Source organism: Hermetia illucens, chromosome 2 (genome assembly GCF_905115235.1).
Source record: "Hermetia illucens chromosome 2, iHerIll2.2.curated.20191125, whole genome shotgun sequence".
NCBI lineage: Eukaryota > Metazoa > Arthropoda > Insecta > Diptera > Stratiomyidae > Hermetia > Hermetia illucens.
Window position 1 is genome coordinate 100,562,692 of NC_051850.1, and position 22,112 is coordinate 100,584,803.

Here is a 22,112-nt window from a genome sequence, read left to right on the forward strand (position 1 = left end):
TAGTCGTTTTGGAGAAAAGTGCGTGTAACAGACTGACAGCGAATCGATTTTAATAAGGTTTTGTTTTACACAAAACCTTAAAAACGATGGACACCAAAAATACAATCAAATATTTTTTTTTTGGAAAATTATTTGCCAAGGCTGATGGAGATTATTAGATTGAACAATATAATTGTGTTGAAATATGGATACAGATGACAAAGGAGAAGAATGACAAAATTCACAGAAACTCATTCTATCCAAAGAGCGTGTTTTTGTCTTCTCTCGGCATGATTTCTATACTTATCTAGTGGAACAAAATGTCGCGTATGAATCAGACTGAAATTTTCAGTAAAGTGATATTGAAATTACACCACATCAGTGGCATGGCGCATTTGCCGCAAACTCCGGAAATTCCAAGAACCCAAAACCGTGGATAAATATTTTTCATAATTAGATTAACAGCTTAATTAATTGAAATAGACTTTTTTCCTATCAAAAGATAGACATTGTTGTTTTCTTTAGGTTAAGCCAATTAAGTAGTTTCGCATAGTACATTCTAATCATTACCCCGAATTATACACAACAGACAAACCACCCTAAAACTGTATTGTGCGCACAATATGTAGCAAAAAACGTCCAAATTGTTGATAAGGCATTGACGGCAATTTAAAGCGCGTGGAATTTTTTCCATGCCCATAGAAAGCCATTTTGCCTTCCATTTTAGAATATGTTCCTCTGGTTGGCATGAATACAGAGGCTTACGACTAATTTCGGCCATACGACCGAAAAGCTCAAGTTGTATTTTTCGGATTCTCTGAATCGTCTTTGTGAATAACAACTTGAAACTGGAAATTCAACATACGCTCATATGCATGTATGCCTTAAATTAATGCCAATGGTGAAGCGTGGAACATTTTTTCAGCGTAAACACGAGAAAATCAGATGTAAATTTAAACTTGAGAAAAATCATTCGAGGAATTTTAGTGCGTAGTAAGGGACTCTTCGCTTCGACAGTGCGCATTACGACCAATTTTTTCTGTTTATAGTCTGTGGGAGGGGCATCTGATCGATATGTCACTAGTGACATCCAGATTAAAAATACTAAGCAAAGGAAATCGGACACTTTTTTGTGGTATTGAATACGCACTTTCACTCTTAGTAATGATATAAAAGGGTATTTCCTACTGAATATGTAAGTCAAGCATAATAGCCCAAAATATCTAATAAATTTCACCAGCTTTCTCTCAATTGGTTTGGCGCTGAATTTTGCTCTCTAGAATAGTGTCTTCTTGTAATTTAGTTACCCTATCCATTCCGTCGTTTGCAATTTATTACAAATTCGAATAAACTGTGTAAGCACCAGAGCGATTTCGGAGGATACAAAGAGGGGTCAGCCAGTACAAAAGAAATAAGAACAAAATTTGTAATACAACGACAGTTGACCAACCTAAGAAGAAAGGGGATAGACGTTAATTGCTTTTCAAATTACAAGCAGATATGTAATTTTCTCACTGGCAGGTTTTCTCGTGCTCTGAAAATACCATCCCCGCCCTATCAAGCAAATCGATTTACCCTGAGACTACATACATTAAGAAAGTGTAAGGGTTTAAAGAACTGTAGGCTAGTCCGTTGAGAGATATGTCACTGTATTGCTACTTTTTTGGATATTCAGGAAAACAGAAAATCGCGCTATCATATTCAAGTCGTTATGAAGCTTCAATAGGACACATGTGTCAATCAAGGATTTTCGAGAGTGTAGAGATGGCAGATTAAGGAAAGCCAGACGATCAGGATAAGAAGGAAGGATTTCTAAAGTTTAAGGATAAAGTAAATTTCTTTTGGCCAAATTCGATCGCACCACAATTATGATCAGGGGAACGATTTATAAAAGATGATTTAGAATAGGAGAAACGGAGGAGAAAGCCAGACATTCTCGAAGTTCGGTAAGTTGCATAATGAAAATTAGATCGAAGTTTGTTGTCAAATGTAACAGAGATTCAGAGGCAATCACCGTTATAGGCTGACCATTGGAATAATAAACAGGTGTCGCGGTTTTTAGTGTATAGAATAACGAATAGCATTTCCTCACACTAATTGACAACTTGTTCCGAACGCACCACCGACATAATCTGTCAAAGTTTGATTGCCGACTGCTCTGATCAGTGAGCGAATCAACAGAAAATAGTTTCAAATCGTCTGAATATAAAAGGCCAGGACAGGTAAATAAGGAAGGAACATCATGTATGAAAAGCGAAAGTAGAAATGGGTTGAGGAGCTCTGAGGTACCACCGAATGAGCGAAAAAATGGGAGACGAAGTGCAACCATTGAAAAAAACACGAATTTTTCTGCCATCTAAGTTAAATATCAACTAGGAGAGAATAGCGCAGGAAATCCATACATTGGAGTTTAATAAGAAGCAAGGAGTGGTGGTGTCCGGATAGCTGAGCGGTTAGAGCACAAGGTTGTCGTACGGAAGGTCGCGGTTCAAATCTCGCTGGCGTCAGTGGGATTTGTATCGTGATTTGACGTCGGATACCAGTCGACCCAGCTGTGAATGATTCAAATAAGGGTAATAATCTCGGGCGAGCGTAACGCTGACCACATTGCCTCATACAGTGTTCTGTAGTGTACCGTTACGGTTTTGAATGAAGTGCTCTAACACTCTTCAAGAACCTGATTCAATATGGATTGTTGTGCCAACGATTATTATTATTATTAAGGAATGGTCGATAGAGTCGAAAGCTTTGAAGAAAACAGTATAGATTAATTGTATGGAGATCTTTTCTAGTATTCAAAGACTTCTCAATAAAGTTAATTAATTCTAACAAATTCATCACAATCGAGCGACTACGCTGCTCCTTCACAATGAAGTGACCGACACGAGACGAAAGCCAGTCTTTCACGTATCTCTCAAAAATGTTGGAACAATAATAAAGGATGGATATTGGGAGGGAAATTTGCGACCAATGTAATGTCATCCTTTTTTGTGTAAGGGTATAATACGAACTTCCTTCCATATATTTGAAAAAATAAGAGGAAGAGATTTGAAATGCCATCGTTTTGTTTTTATTAAAAGTTATAAGAACATAATTTTGAGTGAAAAATCATAAAAAAGAATCAAAAAGGGACGCAAGAAGAGTTCTACGGATGATGAAAGACAAATCATATGCAACATCCATACACGTGACAAAAAATTAACAAAATTGCTCGGTCCATAGTGTTCGCGCAAAAAAGTACAAAACGCGATTAAACACAACCAGGAAAATAAGTTTTCCAAATTCAAGACGTTGTTGGCCAAGAAACACCACAGAAAGCGAATAATCTCTAATCCTTCGATAACCATTGTACCACCCTTTGGCTACTTCCACGCAAATAAGAACCGCAATGCAAGAAGTTATGGTGTAAATATATCTGTCAGAACCATCAGACAGCGACTTTTCAAGAACAACCTCAGCGGATGCTGATGACTGAAAAAAACCAATATTTACACATGGTAACCGGAAAAACGGTTAGCCGTCAGGAGCCATATCGACTGTCCTCTTTCGTTTTGTGATTTAGTGATTTACAGTGAAGAACCAAAGTTCAACTTATGCGGTCCTGTTCTGCTTGTGTATGACGTCCTCCCAATAAGAAGTCGGTGAAATTCGATGGCGCTCGTGTTATGATATAGAGAGAAAATATTGAACCGCGCTTATTGTCAAAGTCAAGGGGAAACTTAAAGCCCTAGCCTACCGAAATTCGCTGTCAGAGCACCTTCTACCACTCCTGGAAAACCTCCCGTTGTCAGTTGATTCAAAAGCAACTTTCCAGCAAGACAACACGCTATATCACAAGCCGCGATTTGTACAGCAAGAGTTCAAGGATGAGACCATTTCAACCATCGACTGGCCTGCATAAAGCCCGAGTTTAAATCTAACAGAAAGTTTATGACCAATATTTAAGCGGGCAGTTATGACACTGAGATCAACCACTGTGCAACAATTTTAAGCCACTTACACACTTTTGATTATGTTGAAAAATTGGTAAACATAAAATCAAGGATAACTATATTGTGATTGCAATTAACATTGAATAGAGAAGGGAAGCAAGAATTCATAAACGCCATGTGGGCAGGTGATTTTGAATGAAGTTCTAATTCGGCCAGATTGTTGTCCTTCGTTTGTTTAGTGCAAACAAAGGGAGTCGGCAGGTGCCCTGGTCTGCCTTTAACATAAGTCAAGATGTCATCAATGGATCCCCACCCATACATGCAAAAGGGGGGTTGAAATTTTTTTTCATCAAATATAGTCATGTGGGGTATCAAATTAAAGGTCTTGGTTAGTACTTTTCCAAGCCGGTCTTAGTTTTGACATTTGCTGGAAAGGTTGAGAGTGCAGGGGGTTGAAAGTGATCATTCCTTTAAGGGGGCCATTCTCAGAAGAAGAAGTTTAGGAGAAACAGTCCGTTCAATTCATCGGCTAAAAAATCATAAGTCGCCAGGAGTCGATGGAATTACAGCCGAATTGGTTAAATATGGAGGCGACCAGTTACACCAAGTGGTTTATCAACTTGTGCTCAAGGTATGGGACAGCGAATCAATGCCTGACGATTGGCAACGAGGCATTATCTGTCTCATACATAAAAAGGGAGATATCACACAGTGCAGCAATTATAGAGGTATCACGTTGCTGAGTACCATCTATAAGATATTCTCCACTATCTTGCTAGGCCGGATAGCCTCATACGCCCAGAACATCATTGGCCCACACCGAAGAGGCTTCACTCCAGGCAAACTAGCAACAGATCAGACTTTCTCTCTGCGGCAAGAAAAACTGTTGGAATATGGACAACAGCTGCACCATCTATTCATCGACTTTAAAGCCGCCTATGATAGCATAGCCAGGGTAAAACTGTACGCAGCCATGAGAGAATTCGGTATCCCGACGAAATTAATAAGACTGACTAGGCCGACCCTGACCAATGTGCGAGGCCAGATAAAAGCACCAGGATCACTCTGAAGACCATTCGACATCAACAACGGTCTACGACAAGGGTATGCCCTATCATGCGTCATCTTTAACCTGGCCCTCGAGAAAGTGATCCGTGATGCTGAGATAAATACCAGAGGTACGATCCTCTTCAAGTCCACCCAACTACTGGCCTATGCTGACGATATCGACATCATGGGAAGAACCACCCGAGATGAACAAACTGCCTTCATCCAGATCGAGCAAGCGGCGCGAGATCTTGGGCTGCACATCAATGAAGGCAAGACAAAATATATGGTGGCAACGTCAGCACCGAAGACGAATCAACCAACAACATCAAACCGCACTGGTCAAACACGAAGAAGAATAAGGATAGGAGAATACAACTTTGAGACCTTTAACAATATCTCCTATCTAGGGTCAAAAATCACAACCGTTAACAACTACGATGATGAAATCCGCGCACGGTTGTTGTCAGCCAACAGATCCTATTTCAGCTTACAAAGACTTCCGCTCGAAACGTCTCCCCATAGGGTCAAAGCTCTTACTGTACAAGACTATGATCTTGCCAGTCCTCATGTATTCCTCGGAAACTTGGGTTCCTAGCAAGAAAAATTGCGAACTCTTGGCCGCGTTCGAGAGAAGAATCCTCCGAAGAATTTTTGGCCCCCTACATGAGGATGGACGATTCCGTAACCTACACAATGACGAAATCTATGAGCGATACCATGACCGTCCGGTTGTGGATAAAATCCGGCTCAATAGGTTACGGTGGACGGGTCACTTAATCCGTATGGATGAAGATGATCCCACCCGGAAAGTCTATAAGGACAATATCTATGGTAGAAAAAGAAGACGAGGCAGACCCTGCCTATGATGGAGCGATGGCGTAGGTCAGGACGCCAGACAGCTTTTAGGGATATCGAATTGGTGGACCTCGGCGCAAAACCGGGATGTCTGGAGTTGCTTATTAAGGCAGGCCTAGACCGGATACCGGTTGTTGCGCCGTTGATGATAATGATGATTCTCAGAAACTACCCAACCGAAAAATCTGAAAAAAATCAAGAGTCAACAATAAAATCCTGAACAATGAACATCAACAACCCTACAAACAAGTCCTACTCCCGCCTCTGTGTTGACAACCCCTGCTAATAGCAAATGGCAAAGAGACAACATTATATCATATCGACGAAATAGAACCTGTAGTACAGCGCACTCACACGCTTTAAATATAGTTGCAATTCCAAGCCATGGCATCGCAAGAAGAATTACATGAAACACAGAATAAGCGCTCTTAAAACACTCAGCATTAACACTTTCATATTAAACAAATCGAATGAGGAATAAATTTTCGAACATTGAATCAGTATTTGATTCGCTACGCTCCAATGACACGAAGATAGTTCTCTGCGATTTAACCACCAATGTCGAAAGGAACCTATTCTACCATGGGACCATTAGAGGTTTTAGTCCTTACAATCTTAACCTAGCAACGAGAATGGCAGTAGATTCAGACAATTCGCCTGAGATATTTGCCTCACAAACAAATCCACAAGAGAAAATGGGCTCTCTAGACGGGAGAACATATAATGAAATAGACTACGATCTCAGAGAAAAACTGAGCGGCTCTAACATACCCAATATACCTTCGTATTACGCGAACTAAAACAACTCTATGCAAAAACGCAGCAAGGGCGAGATAGGAGATATGAAGCAAATTAAAAGCTGGCAAACACTGTATCAGTGTTTTGAAGAACTACTATGCATCGCGCTACCTTCTTCGAAGTAGCCGGGGCACTACAAAATAAGAAAGTACCAGATGTAGATGGGATACTTGTAGAATTAAAACAGTTACAGCTGGGACATCGAAACTTCATGAATTATTGGAAAAAGTCTGTATCGACGATTATATGTTATCAAAGAAGATGCAGCGGTTTAAGCAACCACGTCTCATACATTACTCAAAGCGTAGTCGTGGTTCGAATGACAAAAAGCTGCAGCTGCTAATGCATTATATTCGTTCAAACGCACGTATAGTGCTCTTCCCAAAGACGTTTTGGATGCCATTAAGCCCATCTATAAAGATCTGAGCAAAGATGCGCTCCTGGAGCGATGTTTCGGGGGTTTGACGCAAAGAACAATAAGATTTCGAACCAACTTATTTGGAAAATTTCCCCAATGCACTTGAGTGCAACCTCCCGTTAAAAAGCGTCGCGTTCGCTGTAGAAATCATTTCAGATAGTAGTCTATGCAGATGATAAAAATATTATGGAAAGATCGAACGTGAGCGCAGAACCTCTAGTGAAACTTGGAAGGAAGAGCGAGAGAAGTCGGAAGAAATCAAGAAACGGAAAAACTCGTGGTGCCAATATGAAAGATTAGAAAGGAAAAAAACAACGCTAAAAATTTACCAGATGCTTGCTGCGGGCGCGATACCTGCACCACGCATCATGCTGAAGAGTAGACAATCAATGCCTTCGAACGGTAAACCCTCAGGTGAGGTATCTACCTAGTAAAGGGGAGCGATCGATTATGAGCCGCATATAACAAAATGTAATTTTTATACGAGGCACCGGAAGCCACTGTCCACATTAAAATCCGGAAATTCAAATAAGTAGGTCATTACTCAAAGTTTAAAAAGAAAGCAAGTGATCGCCTGGAAAATGAAAGAACCGGTCGCTCGAACTAGATAAACAGAGGTGGAATTCGGAGGGTGGAGGACCGCGATCCAAGTGTCGCACTAAAAAAAAATGTCGAACCGAATCAATCGAGCATTTTGAGAATTTGTCGTACTTAGACATTTTAGTTTTTCCGAAAATGGAATTAATGAGCTTGCAGCCCGTTGGCAAGAGTTTCCAAGTTTAAAGCTGCTTACATCCATCAACTAAGTTTAATTTAATGTGAGGAAAGCGCGTGAACCAGACTTGCGTGCAATCGTCGACGCTTCGGGACAACAAGTTTCATGTCCCCCTAGACTTTCCGGAAAGTTTTGAATATCTTGTGTACTTTGTGGCGGTTAGTCTCTCTCAAAAGGACAAAAATTACCAAAATCAACTTTTTACGTTAAGTCATCGTTTTCTTATATCTGGCATTTTTAGCGCAACATCTCTCATGCGGTATCCGATTTATTCGACTTCTATGAACATACTCACCCGCAAACGGTATTAAAATTTCGCCAATATTATAGATTCCGGTAAAACAAAAGGGGTTCTTAGACATAATAACTACCCTTTCGAATCGCATACCTATTATACTCACTTTCAGCTGCGTTTCTTACCATGATCAATGTGGGAAAGATATACTATATTCGCCATCATAGCTTGAAAACTTGCTAGCTCTTGTAGCAGAAAACGAGCCCGCATTAAACTTATTTAACATCTGAAAAGCACCCAGGCTTAGAAATGCCACAACAAATTGGAATATGTTACTTTGCCCCTCTGGTAGAACTTTCTACAACAATACCAGGCGCAAGACCAGAAAAGATATTCATATTTTTTAATATTGATTATTGATGATATTCTTTCACAAGATTAAATCACATCGAGACAAGAATTCTCCCCAACTACAACGGGAACACATTTAAGTTTGCTCTAATGTAATGCCAAATGGTAAAAATCGAGATCCTCCAAACCAAATAGGAGTCCATCGGGTACCGAAACTCTTAAGCGAGTGCTGACATTGGTGTCTACTTGGAACATTTCTCTGTTGTTCATTATATGAAGTGGATTTGATGACATCGAAGCATTGGATCGTTTTGGGGAATACCAAAAACTACGTCAACTTATTCTAATATTGAAAAAAACGGATTCACGAAATGAAAAGGTTCCTTGAAGATTAGAGGATTCAAAGTGCCAAGGGTTTCAGCACTCATTGAATGGATCAAATGAAAAACATGGAACTCACCTGTTTCTCTTTTTCGTTTCGTTGCTTTCTGCTGCTGAATTTGCTGCTGTTGCTGCTGGTATTTGTTAGTGCTGCGAATCACTTGATACTCCTTAGAGTCGGGCTGATTAGTGGCGACGCCGCCACCGCCTCCACCACCACCACTACTATTCGTTAATGGTTCGTACTTGACAACGACTTTGTCCAAATTGCCGCCACCACCATTTCCATACACGCTCGCTTGTTGTTGTTGATGATGTTGCTGTTGCGACTGGTGTTGATGGTGACTGTGATGCTGATTACTACTGCCACTGCTGCTTTGGTGATGGTGGTGATGATGGCTGCTTTGATGATTTGTTGATCCACCACCGCTAGATTGATCAATGAAATTGATCTGCTGTTGTTGTTGCTGGTGTAGACCGCTACCACTGTTCACCAAGTTATAGGTTGATGTGATTGATACATCATTGTCGCTGGTGGAATTGATTTTGCTGTGGTGGCTATTTGTTGTTGATGATGTAGACGAGGAGACAATAGCGCCACCGCGTGAGGATGATTGAGCGGTAGCGGGAATTCGGTTAGACGACGACGAGGATGAAGGAGCCGCCGCGTTTGCAGATGTTTGTGATGGGTACAAATCGTCGTACCTTTGCTGCTGCTGATGGTGGTGTTGTGGCTGATGCTGATGATGCGATTGATGATGATGCTGCTGCTGTTGTTGTTGCTGATGATGATGTGAATGATGATTGCTACTGCTCTGATTTGCAAAAGATATCGCACTTAAATTCTCGCTGCTATTTGTCGCTGATTGCTGTTGGCTGCTGTTGTGACCACCCTGTATATGAGGGCGACTCGAAAAGTCGTAGTTCGACGGAAAATGCGAAGTTTTCATTTGTATTTTATTCAGAGCTTGAACAAGAATTTCGTTTCAATCTTCTGACCGAAAAATATGAATAATGAAAATGAACGGTGTGCGCGCACAAATAATGTTGATAACAATAGTAGAGGGTCATAAAAAAATTCCACTACGATTTTCTTATTTACGATACTCCCGGTGTATACGTTTTGGATTCGCACGAATTAAATGCGGAATCTTACTAAAATATTTAATACTTTTTGGATTTTCCACGAGGGTAATTTTTCACACAAACTTGCAGAGGCAAAACACGCACACAAAAGCACAAAGTTAAAAAGAAAAACGCTTGACTATTATCGAAATTAAAACTGAGATATATACTAGAGCGACGATACGTCAGTTCGTTAAGAACTCCCTTCTCGATAGCTTGGTGCTTTTCCTTTTTCAATTTCGCGCTGCTTTTGAAATCTGTAAATGGAGAAAGATCTGCATTATTATTTGTTTCATGAAGCCTAAATAAAAACAAGGAATCGAATGCTTTGTCGGTCAGTTGAGTTGAACAAAAGGCAGCCCCTTATAAAATGGAGGAGCAGACGAAAGAAACTGTAATCTAACTTGCCAAAATTTTTCAATAAACAAGCATCTCATTTGTTTTAGTCTCCTTATGGCATACTGGCCCGAATAACAACTGAATTGAAGCAAAAAGGGTCGAAAGGCTTGAAAAACCACCGTAGGTGCAGATCGCTTGGTAAAGGGAATGTATTTGTGGGATAGACACGAGATTGCGGAGTGCGTTAAACAATGTTTATGGAAGAAGATGAAATAGAATGGAGTACACGGACGTTTCCATGAAGATCGCAGAAGTGTATTAAATTATGTGCTTAAAACCCTATCAAAAAGCCAATTTTGGCCGAAAAAAGTGAGAAGGCATTTGGGATAGATGGAAAAGTATACAAATTGGACGGTGGGGCAGAATAGTTCTTCAAGGACGCGGTGCGACTTTCCCTTAACAGAATAATGATAATACAAATTGGATGACACTTGACTTCAATTTGTTCGGTCGGGCGTTTTACCTACGTTCGTGCTGAACTGTTGGCACTGTTAGAAGGACCGGTAAACGGAAATGCTAACAAAAACGTTCTAGAGAACCATCTAATTGCATCAATAGAAGCCCTCTATTCATAAGAAAATGACCCGACGAACATGAGTTTCCGTAATGGAACTTGCTCCTACTCTTTATGGTTCATGAACTCCTCTTTTTGGGTTTAACACCCAAAGTCAAAAAGATGAGAGACGAAGACGTTACGGTTTCGTACCAGGGCAGAGGCAACTTATCAGCTGTTGCCTCACCTCCGCCGTGACCAAAGCGGCTGGGGTGCCAAACTCGAAAAGAGAAGTCCGTGGACTATAAAGAGTGAGAGCAAATTGTGCTTCATTTGGTACGGTCTGATATCAACTGAATGCGGATTTAGGACTCCTCAATGCTTAAACAAATATTGTCAAGCTTCGGCCAAGCTTTGATATGAACTGTGGGCGAATTTACGTTGGATATAATTCGCACCTATGTTGTATTTTGGGAATTATAAAAGTGACCGTATAACACCTGCGAGATCTGATGAATTGCCTCTGCTCTGGTACGAAACCGTAGCCGTCTTCGTCCCTTTTTTATGTTTTTTTTTTTTTAAATAATTTATTGAACAGATTTGCACGACTACTTGAAATTCTGTACTGTCCTTGGGCCTCTACACATTTTTTCCAGCGAATCTGCCACCTATCGCAAAATCTTCGTCACAGTTGATTAGATCTCTTCTAAAATCGTACTCTTTTCATGCCTGCCTTAATCTCAGGGAACAAAAAGGAATTTGCGGGGCGACGCCAGGACTAAAGAGAAGATGGGGCAGCGTTAGCACCTGGTGTTTGACTAGGAACTCACAGACTAATATTGCGTTGTGACAAGGCGCGTTGTCGTGATTTCTCTTCCTGATGACCCTTTTTCGGAGTCTTTCCAGCAGATTCACGTATTAGGGAGCGTTAACTGTCTGCCCTTGATGAACAAACTCCATACGGACCACTCCTTTACTGCCGAAAAAGACAATGAGCATTGGTTTCGAGAAGTGATCACTCCCTTTTTCAATGCTTAGCTTCATTGTGAACAGAAGCCTTTAACATTCCTCAAAGGACCATTGAAAAGCTTAGGATCATATCTACAATCTACAATATAAAATAAAATATAGTGGAACAATTTTTAAGCGGCGCCTGCCGTTGTTATGGTAGTGGAGTTTCAGTACGTTTCCGTGGGGAACAGCAGAGCTTTTACACTCATTGATCTGCTTCCAGGTTTATACAGACAAGCATATCTTGTGGTATCCTGTTGGAATGTCGCCGATAACGCGACCTCGCTACAGATAAAGGCAAATTTGATGGTGTCCCAGTGCTCATCAATATTCTCAGACAGATATTGTATAATTGGAGTCGCTTGCGCAGCAAAAATAATTTTCCTGGAAACTTAGTTTCCAATTTAAATAGGATATTAAATATATTTGGTTTTCTTGTATGCTTAACGGATTCAGTTAATAACTAAATTTATATTGTTTAGTGTTAATATTATTTCTTATTAAAAGTAAGAATCTTTTCCCCTCTATTGGGCGGTAGCTAGAACGCGTAAACATCCTCCATTGATCTTGGTAGGTAGTCACTCTGTTCTTCTGCGAGTAACGCAGTAGAAACAAGGAAGTGAAGGTAAATAAACATCAATTGACACCCTTTTTAACGGCTGGCGTCAGAATCCCCTTTGTTACGCGCCTTCACAAAGATCAGTCGAAATTTCAACTGACCTTAAAACAGACAATGTTCCCAAAAAATCTGCCGCCGATAACGGGAAGATGAAAGTTCCACGTTGTTTTTATAGTCACCAAGACTACTCCTCTGCATCACATGCTCGAGGAAGGTGTTGTATGAGCCCATCTTGGCACTTAGACCGCTCATAATATTTTCAATGTCACCTTTGAGAAGCCAATTCTGTATAAAATTATGCTATTGAACCTGACATCTCCCATTGAAGATCCTGCCAGAAACCGGCTCCCAAGTTAGAAGTTGCCGGGTATTATAGAAACCAATGAAAAATTGCTTTGGATAGCCATGTAACCATTTAACCACTCCCTATCCGAGGCGTAACCGACATTTTGGTTAATTGCGAAATTTACAGGTCACTAGACCATAAACTTGTTGTCTACTAATACGCAGCAAAAGTGTTTACCGATTGCTTTCTTAGCTCTTTGAGAAATTACCAAAAGAATTTATATTCAAAACTAAATTGAAGTGACTAAAAAATTTCGGCAAAGTGATACTTTCTTTTGTAGCTAGGACGTTTTAAACAAATCGAGAAAACGAGGTCGATGAAAGATATGAAAGGTTTTGTGAATTTCTGATGTAAAAATATTTGAGTTGACATTTCTACCATTTTTTCGTAGAACGTAATTTTATTTGACTGACAATTAAAATCTTAAATTGAAGAAAGTTCTTACAAAAGCGACAGCTTTGACTTATTATAACACTAAACTCGGTTCAATGTTATATTCTACATAGATACGAAATTTGATTATTCTAGGATAAATTTAAAAGGGATTTTCAGTGAATTTCTGAAACATGGTAATAATAACAGTTGGGCTGGAAAGGAAAATTAGCCGTTGAGAAGTGGTTTGCTAAGTTTAAACGAGGTGAAATGAGCACCGAGGACGATGAATGCAGTGGACGTCTCAAAGAAACTGTTACGACGAAATCATCAAACAAGTCCATAAAGTAATTTTGGATTACCGCAAAGTGAAGTTGGTCGAGATAGATGAAGCTCTAAAGATGTCAAAGGAACATGTTGGAGATATCGTGCATGAATCTTTGGGTATGCAAAAGCTTTGTTCAAAGTGGGTGCAGCGCGAGCTCACAGTAGACCAAAAACAACAACGAATTGACAATTCTAAGCAGTGTATGAAGCTCTTTCTAAATAAAAATCCGAATTTCATACCAGAATCAAAGCGATCGCCATCTGAGTGGACTATACGTGCTGAACCGACGTCAAAGCGTGCAAAGACGCCACAATCGGCTGGCAACAGTATTTTGGAATGCGAATGGTATAATATTCATCGACTATCTTAAGAAAGGAAAAACATCAACAGCGACTGTTAGAAGGTGTTATTGGAGCGTTTGAAGGTTGAAATCGCGGAAAAACGGCCCTGATGTTTTATCAAGACAATGGCCCCGTGTCACAAATCAATGAAAATTATGGCAGGGGCAATTGCATGGATTGGGGTTTGAATTGCTTCCGGATCTACCGTATTCTGCAAATCTGGCTCGCAGTGACCTTTTCCTATCTCCAGACCTCAAGCGCATGTTCGCTGGAAAGACGTGGTAATCGTCGAAACTGAGGTCTCTTTTGAGGCTAAAGACAAATCGTACTATAAAAATGGTATCGAAAAATTGTATGACCGCTATAATCGGTGTATTGCCCTCGAAGGTAACTGCATATAATGAATAAGTCAAATATTATTAAAAAAAATCTTCTATGTTAGCCTACGAACTTTCCAGTCCAACTTTTAAATATAGTAATATACTATTAGCTTTATTTGAGTAGATATCTTAACGTAGGGTATTTTGACACCTAGACACCATGCGCCTGGACCATCATACATCATACAGATTTTTCTGTTCAGTAGTGAGAATGGGTGAAGTAATTGCCCATTTCGAACCCCCCCTTTGAAGGCAATGCCAAAATTACTGTCTGTTTTAAAAATGTCTAGTGGAGACTCCACATGATTATATTCGGTGAAAAAATATTTTGCACCCCCTTTCGCACGTATGGGACCCCCCAAGAAGCTCAAAAGAGAACGATATTATTCACGGCATGCCAGGGGATTCACAGTTGCCTCCCTTACACCATAATTCAACCAATATGACCATTTCTATGGAAATTGGCCGTTACAAACAGATAGACGGACGGACAAACGGAGAGTAAACTGACTTTAATAAGGTTTTGTTTTACATTAAACCTTAAAAATTGTAGTTTGTTTATCATAGTTTGCTGATATTTTATGTGAAATTTCAGAAAGATCGTTGAATATACAACGACACAACAGGAAATTCGATGCGTCAATCTCAGTGGTTTGCGACGTCAGCTGAAGCCAACGTGAATTTTTAATGAATTCTGGGGCGAATGCACTCTCACTGAAAACAGTTTTAAAGTCGTTTGAAAAATCCCAGGCGGAACACTGCTCCTGGTAGGATGAGCCGTGTGAAGATTGCCCAAAATCCCAAGAAATTATTGCTAATGAACTTAGCACTTGTCAGTCATTTGGGATACACGAAACAATCTTCTTAATGGATTCCATGAATTTCAAATGACGCTCAAAAAGTGGATCGGGTTTATTTTGCTAATATTTCCTTCTAAAATATAAAAATGGCCAGTCTAATATCTTCGACAAAACCGTTATAAGTGACGAAGTTTGGTTCTATAAGTACTATCTGGAAACCAAACAACAGACCATAGTATTGAGCTCAAAAGGAACTCAACCGCCTGCCAAAGCAAGGCAACAAAGATCTACAACAAAAGTGATGATATCTGCTAATATTTTGAAATACTGGTCAAATAGCAACCGCGAAGTGGTACACAGAAAAGTTTTTAGCGCAAATTCCCAAAAATTTGCTTCAGGGCAAGCTGAAACAATTTAGAAATCGGCGCTACAGATATAATTTTGTTGCCTTTTTATATAAGAATATTTGGGAATACTCCATTTATACATAGTTCGTAGTATATCCGTACCTTGAATATACCTGATATTCATTCGATGTGGTGCTGGCATTTTGTTTCCCAAGGAGTAGTAATTTGACGCGAAAAAGGCAATTTTGACCTACTATAACTTGGATAATAGTAGGATTTCGGGCAAGCTTTCCAGTATTTTGCTTTGTATTAAATCCTATATTACTGCATTTTATGGATCTAGGATGAACTTAAGGGGTGTTCGCGATTAACTGTCAAAATATAATAATATATTATAATTAATTTTATTTGAGCAGATATCATAACGGGGAGTATTTCGGAACCTAGATATCTTGCGCGTGGGCGATTATATTTTTTTTAGATTTTTGGGTTGGACAGTTTCTAAAAACGGAAGCTTGAAGTAACTGGTCCCTGCCCTCCTCCGCCTTGCAACCAATGACAAAACTAATAGCTGCTCTGGAAAGAGACCTTTCATATGACAATCCCACATCCCACATATTCGGTGAAAAAATTCCTTTTTCCCACCCCCCTTAAAGTTTAACGTACAGCAATGTAAGTAACCCCGTGAGTGAGGCTTCACAGTTCCATACTTCACACGAATTTCGTGTCAATAGGTGTAACAGTTTTTGGAGAAAAGTGTGTGTGACAGACAGAATAAACGAATTTTAATTAGGTTTTGTTCTCAACAAAATCTGAAAAAGGGACTTGGACCCTACTTTTTACACCACGGCAATCTCCCAGCACAAACTGCTGAAAAAAACAATAACTTTATTGCGTTCTCAGGCCTCAAAATAATTCGTCCATTTGATTTCTAGTTATTCCCGAAAATTAAATACAAAATTGAAAAGAAAACTGTTAGTTATGAGATTATAAATGCAGTTAAGGTCGAAATTCATAGCAAGGATTGCTTTGAAAGATATTGAAATCAATGGCGACTACGTCGAAAACACAAACTGATAAGGATTGATAAATTTACCGAACTTTTGTTGTTGTTATTGCAAACACTGGCCTAAAATACACGACGACAGTTGACAACAAAGGAAAGAAGCAAGACTATGGATGCACGAATGAAGTGATTTGGACAATGTTCCATTAAATCTAGTTGGGAATATCTTGGCCGTGCTGTATTTATTTTTCACAATTCACCCAAACAAATGACTGGCGACCAGTCATGACAACAAGAATACGACATTAGAAAAACGTACAAAAATTTCCATGAGTTTTCCGGATCGAAAGACAAGCGATGCTTCATCCTTCAACTGAACTCCAAGGCAATAGTATTCTCGACATAGGCTCCGACTGAGGGGTTCTCCTGACGTGAAAAACTGATTTCGAAGCGCTAGTTGGTGTGGCAGGGAAATCGAAAGGTTGGCTTACCTTCTCAAGGGAATTACGACAGTTACACAAGCCCTGCGACGCGTGACACCAAGGTTGTCTTGCCATATGGCTTGCTTTCTCTCACAAAGTCACAAGAAGACGCCAGGAATGTCCCCAATGAAACCTTTCACTCCGCAGAATAACACAGTTTCACTACGACACCACAACAATCTTTTATCCAACAAGCCTACATGACAAAAGGAAAGTAAAAAAAAGTCGCGCCCTTTTTCTCGGCCGGACGGCATACAACTATTGCAGGCACCACCAAGGACATCCGGTCAACGCAGTCAGTCAACCAAGGCAAACAACACATTGAGGAAAAAATTCAGTTCCCGGCACCGCCACCTCCTCCCTCTCGAAGGTTTCGTTCGGAGGTTCCCAGTTAAGGTTCGGCTTGCTCGCAGCCGCGGCATGGGCGTCCATTCACAAAAGACGCAATTTCCTAACATGAGCAACGTTGACAACGACGATGACGTGGTCTTGTGGGGTGGAATGGCGTAACAACAAAAATCCGGTTCCCGTAATCACCCTGGACCCTACCCTGCCGGCGCTTGCTATTGCTCGGGTCGGGCATCGGGGCTCGAGCCGGGGAATGCGATGGACGCAGGCCCGGGAACTCGTCGCAACAGTTTGTTGTTGTTTGGTTCGCGTGAATGAATTGCCAGAGATCGGAGACGTTGGGGCTTTCACCGGAACCGACACAACTGACTCAATCACTTGAGCACTTTGTTCCCTAGTCGGGCTTTCTTACTTTTGCAACAGCGGCGGGCATGGGGCTGCTATCATCGCGAATCCGTCGCAAACGGGAACGAATCGGGTTCTCGAGCTTGGAGCACACTTCAGTCTTCCCACAGCTGGCAGAAACTGGGCAACAGTGGACGACTCAATTCTGTGGCGTTCACGATGCCGTCGTTAGCGGCGCTCCCCGGCCGCTCAGAACCTCCAATTATTTGCATACTTGCCGATTCCGAAATGGTGGCCACTTCTTCTGTTCTTTGGATGCTTTTGCGATTTCGCCGCGTTGCCAACGCGGCTCGAATTCCACTTCACGTCTTTTCAGCTATGTCGGCAGCCACCGTAGTTGCGACGGACTGGGATTGCACAGGGGCCGTAGAAGCGCCATTTTAACACCGCACACAAAAGGAATTTGGCGATAATTCAAAGTAGACCGCAGACAAGACCAAGCGGATTGAATTACCGATTGGACGCAACAAAGCAAATGGGATGGCATTCAGACTCCGCTCGATAAATTTATGGGCGATTACGGGGTAGAGCAAACGAAAACCGGCGCTCCACTGGAGGCTCCACAAAAAGGAAACGACAAGGAAAGTCAATCAATGGGAATTCTCGCTCCCAAAGGAGGCGGACGAAATATGCAACAGGAGTCAACGTGACGTGCATGGTTAGGGCTTCATGCACCCGAAAGTAAGACGGCAGCAGTTTTCACTGGCGGAATGAGGTCGTGGCAGCTGTCGCTGATGACCCTTGCGAAGGCATCTGGGCGATTTTGAACGACTCTAGCCTACACAAAGCGATATTTACTCCTCTCACTTCCAAGAAAAAGTCATAATCTTCAGAGCACACAGGGGCAGTCAGCTGAAGCGGGGGAGACGGCGAGACAAGTGACAGGTGAGCTTCAGACAAAAACGACCTTCTGGCGTTCCGAGGCATTGGAGGCCGCACAGTCGCAGCGGGTCAACGAAAACATCCAAAACTAAAATAAACCTTATTTACATTTTCCTCGTCGATCTGCTCCACTTTTCCACTACGCTTTCCGGCTCTCTCCTGCTTTTCACTTGACGTGCGGGAACCGCGTCGCGACACAAAGCATGCAAACAAAAACCAAGCCAGTGACCAGCAGCTGGGAAGGCTGGCAAACGGGACGCGGGAGGCACGGGATACCTGCGGGACACCTACAAGCCCGCACGGAGGCGACTGGCGGCGGAAAAGTCGTGGAAAATCGCTGGGAGAGCGGTCGGAAGATGCTTTGCAAGCTGATTTTTCTTTTTTGGCTTTTTCAGCGGTGGCTCGTCGTTTTCGTTTTTCACGCACATTCACACACACTCGCGCAAACACGCACGCACTCACACTCCCTCCCGTTCGTTCGTATTTCCCGTCGAGCTCTATTTTCCCGACGTCGTCGACGACATATTTTCCGTTCGCGGCGTCACAACTTTTTCTCGCACCCGACCACGACTTTCCAACTGGGGTTCTTCTTCCTTTCACGCGCTTCTCGATTAGTTTTTCTACCGGACGGTGGCAAGAACGGCGCCACAATGAGCTGCGCTGCCCGAACGCGAAACGCACGCCATTTTCACTCCACTCCAAAACACGGACACGGGCGTCGGACAGGGAAAAATCGTTCCTACGAATCGACTGCTATGAATTGACGGCTCGACTGCCGTTTGCTTACTTCGTCTGCCAGCGAAACAGCCGCGAAACGGGTCGACTGACCCGGTTCAGTGTACGTTCTTCAGGTTGGCGGTATTGCGGTGCATTTTAAAGGTGGTGCGTTGTGCAAAGGAATCAGGACAGATGATCGCAATGTCGTGGGTCAATTTGTTGCGTTTAAATTATATCCACGTGCGGCATATTTCCTAGCAACTCAGAAATCCTCTTCTTTTACTGTAGGAAGTCTTCATTTCAGTATGTATCGTCAATTTAGTGAAGGTCTCCGACAGAAGTACCACCAAAAAGGGTTTTTCTGACCGTCAGTTACCATTAAATTGGCGAAATATGTCAATTTCTTCTCTTTCAGGAAAATGGCACTTTCCATACCATACCCTAATAAAAAGTAACCAAACTTAATGAAGGGAATGGCGCAGCATTTATCTGTATTTAGATATTGACCGGTCTTCAAGTTTGTACATAGCAAATGAGCAGCCTATCGGCGTACATAAACATAACATGTGTTCTAAAAACTAAATAATTCAAGCTGGCTACCCCACACAGATTAACAATTGACATTTGCAACTGTTCTAATTGGCGAGAAGTCACCCGAGTTTGTGTTTACCTTGTAATTTATGAAATCGCGGCGGAAGTATCAGTGATTTTTTTCAAATGTGACAAAAGAAGTTGAATTTATTGAAAACTAAATCCGAAATTTACCAATTGCCGGTAGCAAGATTGGTTTGAATGGTCGTTTTGTGTGGAAACAGTGTAGTGTGTGCGTTTGACATTTGTGAGTAATCGCTAGCGCCTGTGAGAAGCCCAAAACAAGTTTGTGGCCACCAAAAATGTCTCAAGGTGGAGGAAATTTGGCGGCTGTCGCTTCGTCATTAGGACCTCCACCGCGACGCCATCGTGGCGATGCACAGCAGGACCCCAGCACAGGAGTAGGGACATCCATGTCCGCGCGATTTGGAGAAACAGAATGGGAAGCGCGGGAGGTGAGTAGGATCGAAATGCAAGGACATTCAAAAAATAATGGGAATCCATATTGGCGACTCCGAATCAGGAGTTTATGCGGCGAGACAAAGCCGGGCGGGCAGCCCTTTCGTGATATTGCTGAAAGGGCAGACTTCTGAAATTGGGGTTGGGGGAAGTCGAAATATAATGGCGAACTTTCTGTAGGGCTACAAAATTTATTATGATGAGGTAGAATACACCTTCGCCATAAAGTACTTATGTGAGAAATTCAGGAATTGCTTAGCCACTCTCCTTGGGTAAAGCAGTTTCATAAAATGCTCCATTTACAAGCAGCAAGCATGCAATGATTCACAGGAGATTTTAAATCTATGCTAAGTCGTAAGATGCATGCCCGACGTGCACCTGCCTCAATGAGCTGGTTTTGAACGCAACTCAGGTAAACGCGAAAGGGTGATCTATTAGTATGGCCTTTGTCATCCGGAGAGCTTATACATGTAAAAAGGTTGATCTTGTTATTAAAAAATGAATACTTTCAATTTAGTTTTGTTTCTTAATTAATTTAATTTCAATCAATTTAAATCTTATATGAGGTAATCATTAGTTTCTAAATTAAGTAATAATTCACAAGACGTTCAGTACAAACTCATTTTTATTACCTTAGCTGAAACTGAGGGGTTTTGGCGAGAGAACCCATGGCAGACTACACGGCCGCGTTCACGCCTGCTTCTAGGGCCCTCTACCTCCTGGAAGAAAGGCTTCAGTCTGTCTAAGGAGAGCGGCTTGGGCTAACCACCGACTTCCAAACTGAACGCGTTCTCCCCACCCTCGTGGGCCTTATAGGGACCCTCGGTTCGGTGGCTGCAGCGGCCTCCGAGTGGTATCAGTCCTTTCCAGACCATGGGTGCAGACTTCAAGCTCCCGAGCTAGTGGGCCGCTGGCCACGCGTGACGAGATGGCGGAGGCGGCTTCAATCTGAGAACGGCCTTCCGTAGCAGGCACAACAATCTGGCCTCTCTTATTGAGATTCAGATCGCCGGGAAATCCTAGATTAGCGCGCCAGGTAATATCTGGAACCGGACGACACGTACTACTAGCAGTTCGGCGAGATGAGGGCCGAAGTTCTCGGCTCACAAATATGACCTCCCTCTTTCCCTAAAAAAAAACTAAACCTACTCTGGCTAAACCGCGGGCCTGAGATGGCGAAGGCTTACAAGCTGTGCCAAATCAAGGAGAATTTGGCCCGCTTACAACATAGCCCGATCACGAAAGCTCCTGTGCCAGACGCGTGCAAATGCATTCAAGATTACGGCGGTCTGCACGGGGCACTGGCCCATAGGGGACCATGCCGCTAGGCTCGGCTTACGCTACAACTCGCATTGTCGAAGCTGCGGAGAAGGAAGGGAAACCCTCATGCACTTTCTGTGCGATTGCCCGGCTCTGGCTCGAGTCAGGCTGCGGACACTGGGTAAACCATTCTTTGGGGACCTTAGTGAGATTTCTAGCTGCAGGGTCGGAGAGCTGCTTTCCTTCGTGAATGCTACGGGCTGGCTCTGAAGATCCGAGCCAGCTGGACTCTGCTTCCCTGTTCCTATAACAACAGTCTCGGTCTTAGGAGTTTGTGGCATCAAAACGGCGCACCAAAGCGCTAATTGGGCTCCTCGGAGCGGCCACTGATATCTACCCTACCCTACTCTAGCAGAGACGTGGAATCTCGAGGTGGGATGATAACGTCGACAGTTTTTTTAACAAGTGAGTTAAACTGCGTAACGGCCTATTATGGGAAGGGACAAAATCACAAAAATACTAACGCGCGAAGGATTGACGGGCAAGGACTAGACCTTAACCGATTCTTGTGCCCTCGGGATGAGTGGCCCCCGTCTTCGTTTCTTCTTTATGGGCAGCCGACGATAT

At 42.2% G+C, this 22,112-nt stretch overlaps 2 protein-coding genes across 16 annotated transcripts in view; one reads left to right on the plus strand and one right to left on the minus strand.

Moving 5' to 3' along the window:
* Nucleotides 1–19,234, minus strand: part of LOC119650439 (homeodomain-interacting protein kinase 2) — a 245,699-nt gene extending 226,465 nt beyond the window's left edge. For 5 of the 11 annotated variants that reach the window (XM_038053272.1, XM_038053270.1, XM_038053265.1 and 2 more), the window contains exons 1-2: nt 18,567–19,233; nt 8,854–10,156 (exon numbers count right to left, since the gene is read on the minus strand). In XM_038053272.1, coding sequence (XP_037909200.1) covers nt 8,854–9,724 — 871 coding nt within the window. In that variant the 5' untranslated portion in view covers nt 9,725–10,156; nt 18,567–19,233. Of the gene's footprint in view, nt 1–8,853; nt 10,157–16,832; nt 17,186–18,566 lie in introns of those variants that run through there. The other 6 variants (XM_038053275.1, XM_038053274.1, XM_038053269.1 and 3 more) reach the window with 4 other exon arrangements.
* Nucleotides 19,235–19,340: 106 nt separating this feature from the next.
* The window catches only part of LOC119650441 (coiled-coil domain-containing protein 102A), a 28,428-nt gene continuing 25,656 nt past the window's right edge, over nt 19,341–22,112 (plus strand). For 2 of the 5 annotated variants that reach the window (XM_038053278.1, XM_038053279.1), the window contains exons 1-2: nt 19,341–19,478; nt 19,591–20,221. In XM_038053278.1, the coding sequence (XP_037909206.1) occupies nt 20,069–20,221 (153 nt within the window). In that variant the 5' untranslated portion in view covers nt 19,341–19,478; nt 19,591–20,068. Of the gene's footprint in view, nt 19,479–19,590; nt 20,222–22,112 lie in introns of those variants that run through there. The other 3 variants (XM_038053283.1, XM_038053284.1, XM_038053281.1) reach the window with 3 other exon arrangements.